At 49.8% G+C, this 12,687-nt stretch overlaps 4 protein-coding genes across 4 annotated transcripts; 2 read left to right on the plus strand and 2 right to left on the minus strand.

Annotated features, from left to right (window-relative positions):
* Positions 1-768: 768 nt before the first annotated feature.
* On the plus strand, positions 769-1,909 carry F5891DRAFT_1130446 (DNA breaking-rejoining enzyme; the record flags this gene model as incomplete). The annotated part of the gene is made up of 5 exons (XM_041364533.1): positions 769-921; positions 979-1,336; positions 1,391-1,551; positions 1,604-1,704; positions 1,738-1,909. 5 exons carry the CDS (start codon positions 769-771, stop codon positions 1,907-1,909), a joined length of 945 nt encoding a protein of 314 aa, XP_041221418.1.
* A 106-nt stretch (positions 1,910-2,015) lies between these two features.
* F5891DRAFT_1193656 (uncharacterized protein) lies at positions 2,016-2,402 on the minus strand (the record flags this gene model as incomplete). Its single annotated transcript, XM_041367793.1, has 1 exon — positions 2,016-2,402. One exon carries the CDS (start codon positions 2,400-2,402, stop codon positions 2,016-2,018), a length of 387 nt encoding a protein of 128 aa, XP_041221419.1.
* Positions 2,403-3,004: 602 nt separating this feature from the next.
* On the minus strand, positions 3,005-3,602 carry F5891DRAFT_959489 (uncharacterized protein; the record flags this gene model as incomplete). The annotated part of the gene is made up of 2 exons (XM_041375658.1): positions 3,005-3,289; positions 3,345-3,602. The coding sequence occupies 2 exons, from the start codon at positions 3,600-3,602 to the stop codon at positions 3,005-3,007; spliced, it is 543 nt and encodes a 180-aa protein (XP_041221420.1).
* Positions 3,603-7,391: 3,789 nt separating this feature from the next.
* F5891DRAFT_983862 (uncharacterized protein) lies at positions 7,392-8,708 on the plus strand (the record flags this gene model as incomplete). The annotated part of the gene is made up of 3 exons (XM_041377375.1): positions 7,392-7,414; positions 7,479-8,250; positions 8,631-8,708. The coding sequence occupies 3 exons, from the start codon at positions 7,392-7,394 to the stop codon at positions 8,706-8,708; spliced, it is 873 nt and encodes a 290-aa protein (XP_041221421.1).
* Between the last annotated feature and the right edge of the window lie 3,979 nt (positions 8,709-12,687).

Below are 12,687 nucleotides of genomic sequence, written 5' to 3' on the forward strand. Positions count from 1 at the left end.
TCCGAGCGAGCGCTAAGACGGTCCCAGGTGTGTCACCAGACTGTCCAGACTTGGCTTGGCTCTCACTTGTTTTCTTTTTCCTTTCCCCCTTCGCAACCCCAGGTTCTCGAACCCAACTGCATGCCAGGCAAGTGGCTTGATTTCAAATTCATCTCCGAGAGGGGTTTCGTGGTGAGCACTCCCTCGTACCTTCAAACCATCATGTCTACTGTACTACCCAAGTCCATTCAACACTTTCCAGGTCTATGCGGTCTCCTTCCATCCGCATCAGCCAGCAGCCTCGAAATGGATGACATCACAGAGGATGTCACTGCTGAGCAGGAGACTCTCGTTGATGTGCCCCTTCAATCAGTGCTCTCGAGCCCAACAGACAGCACCATCGACTTCGCGAAGCTCCAGTCCACACTCATGGATGCATCCAAAGGTGTCACCGAAGGCACGGACTCAGAATACAGGAGGTTCGTGTTTGTATTTTCTTTGACCCCCTCACAATTACTTAAGGTGGACTACTACCTATGGCAGGCTAATGAATCAGGCAGTTGCTTTCCTCACCGGCTTGCACTTGCTGCGCAAAAATGAGGTTTTTTTTGGCAAAAGACCACGCGCTGACACACCGTGGCTGATAGTGGCCTGGATCATGAACTCGTGAGTGACACACACTCTGGCTTGGACAGGTTGATGATGATTCAAAGGTGCGACTCGATCAACCTTGATGGCACACAGAAGCCATTGAGTGAAGAGCGAGGGACATATGGGCATGCCCAAAAGATGCGTGCCTCTATGACATACGCGTTTGGTAGGCTCCAGGGGCTTGGAAATATGTGGTGGCACGAGTCGGATGTTGGAGGTGGTGTCATGGTTGGCAATCCCTCCATATCAACGGAGGTGTCCTCTTTCATGTGCTCGCTCCGACGTCGCAAGGTGACCTTTTTTTTCACCCTGATCCTGACGAGCCTCAGTTACTGAACATCTGGGTAGGTCAAGGCTGGTGAGGTGGCAACTAGTGCCCGTGCCATAACAACGGTGAGCAATGTCTGGCCTCCTGAGTCGTGGATAATGATAGTCAACCCCTCACAGGACATTCTGTTCAAACTTTACCACCACAACCACCTCGACGAAAACTGGGCTATTCAGCCTTACCAGCCTGGCGAGCGCCTCAACTCACACCGCTGGGGTGGTGGCCGTGCTCGGAGGCTGTTGCAGGCCGCATACACCATAGCATTTGTGTGCATGCTGCGCTTCGACGAAGTCCTCAAGATCCAGGCGCACGATTTTGGAGTGTTCGAGAAGGGGGTGACGCTACACCTTCCTTTCCGCAAGACACATCAGAATGGAGGTGCGTGATGTGCCAAGGTTGATTTTGTTTTCATATCTACTAACTACCACCCAGATATCAAACCCTTCCACTTGTGGGCCTTCCCACCACACGAGGCCCACATCTGCCCTGTCAGAGCCCTTGCAGCCTGGCTGTCCGAGTCGAGGATCAAGTCTGGGTATGTTTTTCGGAAAATAGCCTCAGGTGACCGCATAGCAGAGGCCAACACTCCAATGGTGAGTTTTGGTGATGCTCTGGTAGCCAGAAACATTGCTGATGAACTTACAGACCTCCGAACAATTCTTAGAGCTTTTTCGCAACAACTTGCTGGACATAGGCATCGATCCGGCCCCATATGGCACCCACTCATTCCGACGAGGAGGCTGCCAGTACCTACACATCGAAAGGCGTTGGGCGCTAAGGAAGATCTGTGAGTGGGGAGGCTGGAGTGCTGAATTTTCGAATCTGACCATAGTCAAATATCTCATCTCATCGAACGACGACCCTGTCGAGCCGAGGGAGCATTTTTTCAATCCTGATAGACCTCCCACTGTCAAGTGCCCACACTGTGGGAGATGCTGCCCTTGTGGCTGAATTTCATATGTTCGAGGCGACGATGAAGCAATTTTCAGCAAGGACTCTAGCCTAGATAGTATACAGCACTCCATGTATATTGACAGCAACTGCGCAACATGCTCGTTTACTCCTCCTCTTCTTTGACTTTGTCCTGATCCTGATCTTGTTTTGCATCCTTACTCTCCTCAGGGCCGTTGACACCCTCATCCCCCTCTAAGTCTTCATCACTGTCATCCTCGTGTCTTTTCAAAATCTCAGTTACTGCCCGCTCCTCTGCATCATCTCGCATCATCTCAATGATGTCCATGGCCTCCGCATAGTTTTCTAGTTGTCTGTATACCTTCTGAATGACCCCTTCGGTAAACCCATGCTGCTCTGAGAGTAGTTTGATGGATGCCGCAAAACCAAGACGGGCAAAATGGAGGATATCAACAGCATGAATCTCAACATCCAAGTTCTCAGGACTGCTGCTGCCTGTGTCTCTGGTGTATTCGTTGAACGGTGTCGACATGGCAGCTAGTATAGTAGGTTCCAGGACTGCAGTAGTAATGCTGTCAGTGCAGGCCTTTGTTCAGTGGAGATGAAATTCGAGTGGTACCTAGTAGATAGATATCTTCAAGCTGTAAGTGTGATGGATTCCCAAGTTACAAGTGTGAGTGATTTTGAAGTGGTTTAAGTTCAAGTTCTGGGAGGGCCCCTAATGTAATCAACACCGTTTTCAGCCCCTAGCTGCCAGCCCTACAAGCACCAATTTCCCGACTTCTGCTGCAAAAACATGATCAAAAACGTGAGTTGGCTTTCATTGTGAATCATTGGCATCAGTCGTGCATTTCCAATCACAAAGCCTCCATTCTTCGAATGGAGGCTGATTGGAAATGTGCGACTGATGCCAATGATTCACAATGAAAGTCAACTCACGTTTTTGATCATGTTTTTGCAGCAGAAGTCGGGAAATTGGTGCTTGTAGGGCTGGCAGCTAGGGGGCTGAAAACGGTGTTGATTACATTTTGATCACACTTTGATTGAGGAAATGTGTTTATGAATACCACAGTCCATAAGGTCATACTAGCGAGATAAAATTTACATTGTAACGACAAGTAGAGCCTACTACAATTAATCACAGACCTCCTTCGAGTTGCTAACCATGAGTTCCTTGTATTTCTTTGCAATCGCAGATGGCCTCGTCATGGTGTGCTCCTCACCTCCTTTTCGGTAAGTAAAGAAAAAGTCTGAGCCATATTCCTCGCGAGCACGTTCCACAAGTGCAAAGTGTGCTTCCTTGCGCTCCTCACGAAGCCTGTGAATAATGGCAGTGAACTTCAGAGGCTCACCATTGGCAGCCCTGAAACTGGCCCAGAACTGTTCTGGGGTGCCTCGTCGGTACCGCTCGACAATGTCCTGTGAAACAACAAATCAGATCAGTCAAGGCCAGTTAGGAGAAGCTTGCACATACACGCCAGTCAGTCCACTTGTTTTTCGTACCTTTCCATTGCTGATCATGGCCATAGCGATAGAGCAAAGGCCAGTACTCAATTGCAATTGGGTGGCCTTGTATGTTGATGATGGACGTGCCCTGCCAGTGCTCCGTGTGATCGTCCCACATTCCATTGAGCCGAGGGATGTCGTTGACGAAACTGATGGCAGGTGGGTCTGGGATTTCGTCGTCAGCCACTTGCAGCAATGTGCCATTCCCAAGCTTGAGAACCCGCATCCTCTTGGTGCTCGTCTCCATGGCTGGTGCAGGTTCTTCTGGTGTGCACCCAGCAGAGGTGCCTGCATCCTGGGGCCCGGCCTCAGGTAGCCCAACCTGAACTGGATTTGGCTGGAGGAGGAGGGCACCTTGAACAATGTCGACGAGCCTTGTGCCCACACTCTGGACAATCGCATCTTGCAAGCTCGCATCAGCACCAGCACTTGCAGGAGTGGGGCAGGGGGTGCTCGCAGCTGGTGCAAGCTGACCATCTGTCAGCGCATATGGGAATGCACAATTGATAGCATCAGCCTGCCCGTGTAGCGCATCAGTATTGTGAAAGGAGGGGGGCAGGAGGAAGCAGTTACTCACCCAAGGTAACAGTGCTGCAACTTCAGCTATCGTGCGAGTGTCTTTGGAGCGGGTTGTGGCAGTGGTGTCAGAGGCCATTTCAGAGTCACCAAGCAACTCGGCACGACGCTGTGTTGACTGCTTCATGCGGCGTGCCTTGGCCTTGCTTGCTGGATCTGTCCGTGGGCCTTTGTGAGCTTTGCGAGCTCCGGGCCTGAGGCTTGAAGATGAGATGACTTGTGAGCACGCTGAAACAGACAACAGGGAGAAGCATGGTTTCACATACCTATCCCACAAGTTTTGGTCGCGACTGAAGCCTTCGAGGCGCTCGCGAAGAATGGCTTTGGTGCCTGACGAAGGTAGGTTGAGCTGGAGGCATTGCTGCCTCATTGCTTTGACGGTCATCGTGTAGCTACCCACACCCATTAAATTTCAGCGAGGGGAGGGGGGGGAAGAGGGAACTGAAACTCACACTGGAAGGTAGTGGATCTCCGGCTCACCGTCCGGTTTGAAACGAAGCGGGAAAGGGAGTGACTGGTCAGCATCTCCTGGACCAACAGCCTGAGACAGCTGTGATGTCCCAGCATCAGACGAGACAGAGAGCTGAGCTCTCTGCTCGAATGCACGTGCATCAGCGCTGCAGAACGAGTCTGCTGCAGCAGTGGTGCATGTGCCCCTGGTGGCTGCATGGCTGACAATCGGGGTCATTGTGACGATGGTGGAGCGGCAGCTCACGAAGTGGGTGTTGCGATGGTTGGTGCGGACCGGGATAAAGCAAGGGCACCAGCCGAAAAACGACTCGAGTGGGATGTGCGGCCTCCACCAATGATAGGTGACGAGGAGACCAAAGAAGACGACGAACAATGCCAGGGCAATGGCACCACCCACGGAGAAACCTCCTTGCGAGTCAGGGGTGGTGCTGGGTGGGTTTGCTGCGATCTAGAAGAGCCAGGGAAAGGGTCAGTACTCTGTGTCGAACGGTTCCGGGGGCCTAAATGAAAAGGAAAGCACCGTCGAAGCGTGACTGAAGCGGATGACGTTCCTCGCTCACGTCATCAAGAAAACGGCGTTCGCCGAAGCGTCACGCCCGCCAGCGGACGGTGTTGTTTTCGAGAGAAGTAAAGTACAACGGTTTTCGGAAATGTTCGCGCGCTCGCGTGGCTTTCGCGTATTTCGCATGTTTCGCGTATTTCGCATGTTTCGCGTATTTCGCCAAAGGCCATGTGGTTTTCGCTTACCTCGCTTAACCTCGATTTGGAAACTCGCGTGGTTTTCATGTATATTTCGAGCGGCGACTCAAACAACGTCACCCATTGGGAATGTTGCGCAACAACATTGGTAACTGTATGTGTACATGGCATTAAATAATGTGTTTGAGCAGGGGGACAACAGGATTTGAGTGTTTTGCCTACTGCAATTATTAGTAGTGACTGTATATGTACATAAATGGAACAACATATGATACAATTACAGACAGGGAGATAACAAATGTGGTGACAGGAGATAAGATTCAAATAAAAAAAGGAGACAAAGACAATGTAGACTCAAAAACCAGAGAATGTGATGACAGGAAAATGGGGAAATGGGAGAACAGGAGACAGGAGATGGGAGACTGAGAGAACAGAGACGGGAGACGGGAGACGGGAGACGGGAGACGGGAGACGGGAGACGGGAGACGGGAGACGGGAGACGGGAGACGGGAGACGGGAGACGGGAGACGGGAGACGGGAGACGGGAGACGGGAGACGGGAGACGGGAGACGGGAGACGGGAGACGGGAGATGGGAGACGGGAGACGGGAGACGGGAGACGGGAGACGGGAGACGGGAGACGGGAGACGGGAGACGGGAGATGGGAGACGGGAGATGGGAGATGGGAGACGGGAGATGGGAGACGGGAGACGGGAGACGGGAGACGGGAGACGGGAGACGGGAGACGGGAGACGGGAGACGGGAGACGGGAGACGGGAGACGGGAGACGGGAGACGGGAGACGGGAGACGGGAGACAGGAGATGGGAGACGGGAGACAGGAGACGGGAGTAGGGAGTAGGGAGTAGGGAGTAGGGATTAGCATGGGTATACCCCATGGTAACATTTTTTCCAATCACATATATTACCATTTGAAGGCACATGTACAACTTCAAAATTTTATACTGATCCATCACTCCTATGGTAATCAATTTGGAGGTATATTCCCAGGGGTACAGGGGTCTTCAGATCCAAACCCCTACCCCTACCCTCAAGGGTTTCCCATACCCCTGCTGATCCCTAGATGGGAAGCAGGGAAAAATGGGAAAACAAATACATTCAATGATACTGTTACATATTTTGTATTTTTATATTGGTCAAAATCCTGCTCAAAGAACATAGCACTGACTGATTGTATGTAGTACTATGTACTTTTATGTGGTGTGATAGATTGTACTTTGAGTTTTTTTGAAAAGCTGCTCATAAATATATTTCAAAATCATTCAAAATGCACAATTTATTAGGATGCAGCCTGAGGCCAGGAAGCCAAAGGAGGGCGTAGCCCTCCTTGGCTTCCTGTGACGAAGGAACAACACTCATTTTTCTCCCCTGAAGGAGCGCGTAGCGCTCCTTCGATTTGTGCCGAAGGCACAACGGGCGTGAGCTCGTTGGTGCCTTGAGCTACAAGGCTATTGATGACTTTATCTCGGAAAGTGGCATTAGCACCGGTCATCACATCTAGATAAGCATAAAAGTTTGCAGCGAGGTTAAGGTATTGTGCTATCACTTTAAATACATCCCGCGTGTTGAGTACTCCCGTTGTCCTGGAGTAGTCTCGTTCTTCGTAACAAATGCTTTGAATTGCCAATCTTAAGAAGAAAGGGAGAAAGGTTTCGGAAATGTTCGCGCGCTCGCGTGGTTTTCGCGTAGCGCCATGTGGTTTTCGTTTAGATACGCTTAGATACGCTTAGATACGCTTAGATTCGCCTAAGGCCACATGGTTTTCGCTTACCTCGCTTGAACTTCTATTTGGAAACTCGCGTGGTTTTCTCACGTGAGCTCGCTAAAACTAAGACTAAGACTAAGTAAGAGTTGAAACGAAAAAAATCCAATTTGAGAGAAATTTTTGCCGAGTCCGAAAATACTGCCAAACGCGATATAGTGGACAGTGATCCTCATGCTTACTGCACTGCGTGTACAACACGGACAAACAACTGACTTTTCCTCTCATGGGGGAAAGGCATCGAGAATAACAAAAGCAATAATTAGAAATTTGATTACACTTTTGGTTACACAAATCATTACACAACTTGGCTGCTGCTTTTGAATAGCGTTCTCGAGCTAAATTGCCTTCCCCTGCAGCCAAGTTTAATCAAGTGTGATATATACACTTTTTGTGGGTTTCATTTCTTATCAATGATGATAGAAATGACTTATTGATGAATTCAGGCAAAATTTGCACTCGCTAAACAACCGTTTGAATTTAACAACCATGGATGGATATATACCTATTCTGTGAGTTGCTGATATATTGCTATGCATAAGGTGCATGATGCTAATGTCTGCACGTACTATTTAGAAATCAAGATCAAATAACACCCGAACGCGACCGTCACTCGCAACGTGAACGCGATAGAGTCAATCGACTCCAGATGACGTCTCCTACGAGGCGCAATCGTCGCCATGCTGCCCATGACAATCAGAATAGGCCTCCACCTCCTGTACCCCAGCCTAATTTTGTGCCGGCTAATGAGCCCCAAGCAGGGCCTGTTCCACAACCTTTTGTGGAGCAACCTCCTCCCTACTTTCGATATCGACCGCTACCAGTCGAGCAGTATCCTGGCTTGCCACGAAATGCAATTGCGCAAGTGCAGCGTGCTCATCATCATCCTCCAGTGGATTATAATGCACGCTTGAATGAGCAAATGAATGCAGCTCATAATGATAGACGCCGTCGACGTAATATTCGTCGGCAACAGGACAGAGACGAGATAAGACAGCAGGCACAGGCAGAACTCATGCAGCCTCCACAGGTGCTTCCAATTCCTAACCAGCACATTCAACCTGCTCCTCCCGCTCCTCCTGCATATGGCCCTATTCATTATGAGGGTGCTGTTGGTCCTCACAACTTTGACAATCCCCTGCGCTACCTTGCACCTAATCATGCACCACCTATGCCTGCACTACCAGAACCAGATTATCAGCAGTTTAACCTTCAGTTTCAAAATCATATCAATGCAGAGCAAAGGGAACACGAGCACATTAGAAATGACTTGCTTCAAAGGCAAGCACAGGAGGAATTCCGTCGAAATCAAGTGCGGCTACAATTGCAGCAGCAAGAGGCTGAGAGGGTCCGTAGACAGGCTCAATTGCAGCAGGAGGAGGCTCTTTACCTCCAGCAGCAAGAAGCTGAAAGGATCCAAAGACAAGCTCAATTGCAGCAGCAAGAAGCTGAGAGGATCCAGAGACTGGCTCAATTACAGCAGCATGAGGCTCTTCGCTTGCAGCAACAAGAAGCTGAGAGAATTCAAAGACAGGCTCAATTGCAGCAGCAGGAGGCTCTTCGCTTGCAGCAACAAGAAGCTGACAGAATTCAAAGACAGGCTCAATTGCAGCAGCAGGAGGCTCTTCACTTGCAGCAACAAGAAGCTGAGAGAATTCAAAGACAAGCTCAATTGCAGCAGCAGGAGGCTCTTTGCTTGCAGCAACAAGAAGCTGACAGAATTCAAAGACAGGCTCAATTGCAGCAGCAGGAAGCTCTTCGCTTGCAGCAGCAGCAAGCTCTTCACCTGCAGCAACGGCAAGCTGAGCAGCTTAATAGAGAAGCTCAACATGCTTTTGAAATGCAACAGCAGGAAGAGGAGCTACAGAACAGACAGGATCAAGATCTTCAGCGAGTACGTCAAGAGGAAGAGGAGGCTCAACGCCGGCGGGAACAAAGGATTCGTGAACAGGATGAGCGTCTTGAAGAGGCTTTCCGTGAATACAATGATCCAGCATCTCAGGAGCAGCATGCTAACGATGAAGAAAGAATAAGAACCCAGCAGCAGGAACGCCGCCAGCAGCGTGAGGCAGAGGATGACCAGCATGTCAATCAGGTGGTTCATATTCCTGATGGAGCCCGACCTTACAGTGAACCAATTGACCGCAACACTCTTGGTCCTCTTAATGTAGAGTGTCGTAACTGTCATGCCAAGCACTTTGCATCCGAAAGGCTCTCCAACTCCTCTCTACGTAATCCACGCTTCGGTATGTGCTGCTTGCAGGGCCAAGTCAGCCTTCCGCCCTTACCAGAATGGCCACCTGAGCTGCTGGAGGCATATACAGACCGAAGATTTGTCTCCAAGATCAGACAGTACAACAGTTCTCTTGCATTTACATCTGTTGGTGTCGACATCGAGGACCGAGCTCTTCAAGGGTCTGGCCCTAATGCCTTTCGTATTCATGGTGCTCTTCACCATCTCATGGGCAGTCTCATGGCTCCAGAAGGTCTTCAGCCTTCTTATGCTCAACTTTATATATACGACACTGAAGAAGCCACCGATTTTCGCACCAACCGCCCTGGAAATGAAAATCTTGATCGCAACCGTCTCAGAGTCCTTCATGACATGCTGTTCAGACACCACCCTTATGCCCCCCTTTACAAGCAAGCCTATCAAGTCATGCATGAAAAGCCACCAGAGCAGCACACAGAAGTTCAAGTACGGATTCACTTCCAGCAGGGCACAGATGGTCGAAGGTACAACCTGCCCACCGCCAATGAAATTGCTGCAATTCTTCCTGGAGATGGATCCGAGGAGGTGACTGATGCACGTGATATCATCTTACATCTTCAAGGCGGTGGACTCTGACGCATCAGCCAGCTCAGTCATGCATATGCATGTCTCCATTATGTTCTTCTGTTTCCTAAAGGTGAAGAGGGTTGGCATCTTGACATTCCTATGAACATCAATGAGGGTGGGCGGGCCCGTGCAAAAAAAGTCACTCAGCTCCTGTATTATGCCTATCGAATACATATCCGCCCGAATCACATCGATCCCAGCAATATCTTTCGTGCTGGAAGGCTATTCCAGCAGTACGTGGTGGATGCTTGGGCATCCATCGAGCAGAGTAGACTGAACTGGGTCAGAAATAATCAAAAGCAGCTCAGGGCTGACTGCTACCGAGGGCTGACAGACAACATTCTCAATGATGGTGTGGGCAATTTGGCTCAGACAGGTCGTGCCATCATCCTTCCCTCCTCTCATACTGGAGGTCCTCGGTACATGCACCAGCTGCTGCAAGACTCATTAGCAATTTGCCGTGCCTGCAAAAAGCCTGATCTCTTTCTGACCATGACTGCAAATGGGAGTTGGCCTGAGATTACTGAGAATCTCCTCCCAGGTAAGAAATTCATGTTTTTCACTGATTGTTTGTGGCTTGATCACTGACCATTGCTTATGCAGGTCAAGCCGCTGTGGACCGTCCAGACTTAGTGGCTCGCGTATTCTATCAAAAGCAGCAGGCCCTCCTGAAGAAGGTTCGCAAAGGCTACTATGGGAAGGTCGCAGGATTGGTGTACACCATTGAATATCAAAAACGTGGTCTCCCCCACATGCATCTTCTCATCTTCCTGGAACCAGATCACAAGATACGCACCGTAGAGCAGGTCAATTCCTTCATCTCCACCCAGATCCCTGACAGAAATGTCCATCCACAACTCTATGAGGCTGTGGAAAAATATATGCTCCATGGCCCCTGCTCTCCGCAGCGTTGCTTGGAGAATGGACAGTGCAAGAAACATTATCCAAAGTCTTTCTGTGAAGAGACTGTGATGAAGGAGGATGGCTATCCCGAGTATGCCAGACCCGACAATGGTCGCACCATCCAGAAGAATGATGTCGTCTTCACCAACAAAGATGTGGTTCCCCACCCTCCCCAACTGCTGGTGGAATTCAACTGCCACATAAATCTGGAAGTCTGCACTTCTATCAACTCTGTCAAGTACATCCATAAGTATATCTACAAAGGAAATGACCGTGCTACTTTGGAGATGGGAGAACCAGTGGATGAGGTCAAATCATACCTTGACTCCAGGTATATTAGCTCGATTGAGGCTGTATGGCGCATCTTAGAAAATGAGATGCATCTCGAGTGGCCCTCTGTTTACCGCTTGCCGGTCCACCTCCCAGACGAACATATGGTGTTCTATGACCCCAATGATGATGCCCAGGATGTTCTTGAGCGCGCAGCTGCTAAAGAGACTCACCTCACTGGATGGTTCAAAGCCAATGCCAACGCGAACTTGGTGGCAGCCGGAGCCCACGACTACCTCTATCAGGATTTCCCCTCAAAATTTGTGTGGAAGAAGACAGCATGGAAGATACGTGAACGTGGAATGGCGATTGGAAGGATGTACTCTGCCGCCCCTGGCTCTGGAGAGCGCTTCTACCTGAGATTGCTTTTGACTGTAGTAAAAGGTGAGACATCTATGACAATTTTTATCAATAAAACTCACCATATTTTATTTTTTAAGGAGCCACCTCCTATGAGCACCTACGGACATTTCAAGGGGTTGTGTGCGAGACTTTCAAGGAAGCATGTCGGCGCAGGGGTCTGCTTGAAGACGATAATGAATGGATCCAGTGTTTGCAGGATGCCTCTCATATGAGCACTGGACATGGCATGCGAAATCTCTTTTCCATCATCCTCATACACTGCAATCCTACAAGCCCTGATGACCTTTGGAACCGCTTCAAGAATCATCTGTGCGATGATTTGCGCTACCATCTCTCTCAACCACCATTCAATATACCAGACCCTGCAGAAGAAGAGGTCCACGACTATGGTCTCTATCTCATTGATGGCATCCTTCGCAAAAATGGAAAGTCTTTGCAAGCAATCCCTCAAATGCCCGTGTCTCAAATGGCAGAAAGATGGGGTGTAATGGAGGGCAACCAGCTCATTTATGAGCAGCTTCAGTATGACCGGGAGCAGCTTCAGCAGATGGTAGAACCAGGAGTTAATTCTCTCAATGCCGAGCAGAGGGCGGTCTTTGATGCGGTAGTCGATGATGCAATGCAACATAATGATCAAAGACCTGGACACGCATACTTTGTCCACAGCGCAGGCGGATGTGGAAAGACATATCTCTGCAAGCTCATTGCTTCAAAAATCCGCGCTGAAGGCAAGATCGTCCTATGCGTGGCTTCCTCTGGAATCGCCTCTCTCCTCCTGCCAGGTGGACGCACAGCTCATTCACGATTCAAAATTCCTATTCCCATTAATGAGGACAGCTCCTGCAACATCAAGAAAGGAGATGTCATCCATGAGCTTCTCAAAGCCACCTCTCTCATCATCTGCGATGAAATCCCCATGCTTCATCGTCATATTTTGGAATGCCTCGACCGCACATTGCGTGACCTTCTGGACGTAGATGCTGATTTTGGAGGAATAACGATACTCTTTGGAGGAGACTTCAGACAGACCCTGCCGGTGGTGCCTCATGGATCCAGGGAGCAGATAGTGGGTGCTACCTTTTGCAGATCTTGCATATGGCCAAAGCTTCGCATCTTCCACCTCAAGACAAATATGCGGCTTGGTCAAGATCCTGCCTCTGATGAATTTGCAAAGTGGCTCCTTGAGATTGGTGCTGGCAAGGGCACAGATAGGGATGGAACCGTGACCCTCCCAATCCAAATGCGATGTGCCAACAATGATGTCCAGTCTCTCATCAATGCCCTATACTCTCGAGTTCTGCTCCCTGGGCATCCTCCCCCAGATGATACCTTCTTCCTGGAACGTACCAT

This window comes from Suillus fuscotomentosus (assembly GCF_016647785.1).
Source record: "Suillus fuscotomentosus strain FC203 chromosome Unknown F5891scaffold_61, whole genome shotgun sequence".
In the NCBI taxonomy this organism is placed as follows: domain Eukaryota; kingdom Fungi; phylum Basidiomycota; class Agaricomycetes; order Boletales; family Suillaceae; genus Suillus; species Suillus fuscotomentosus.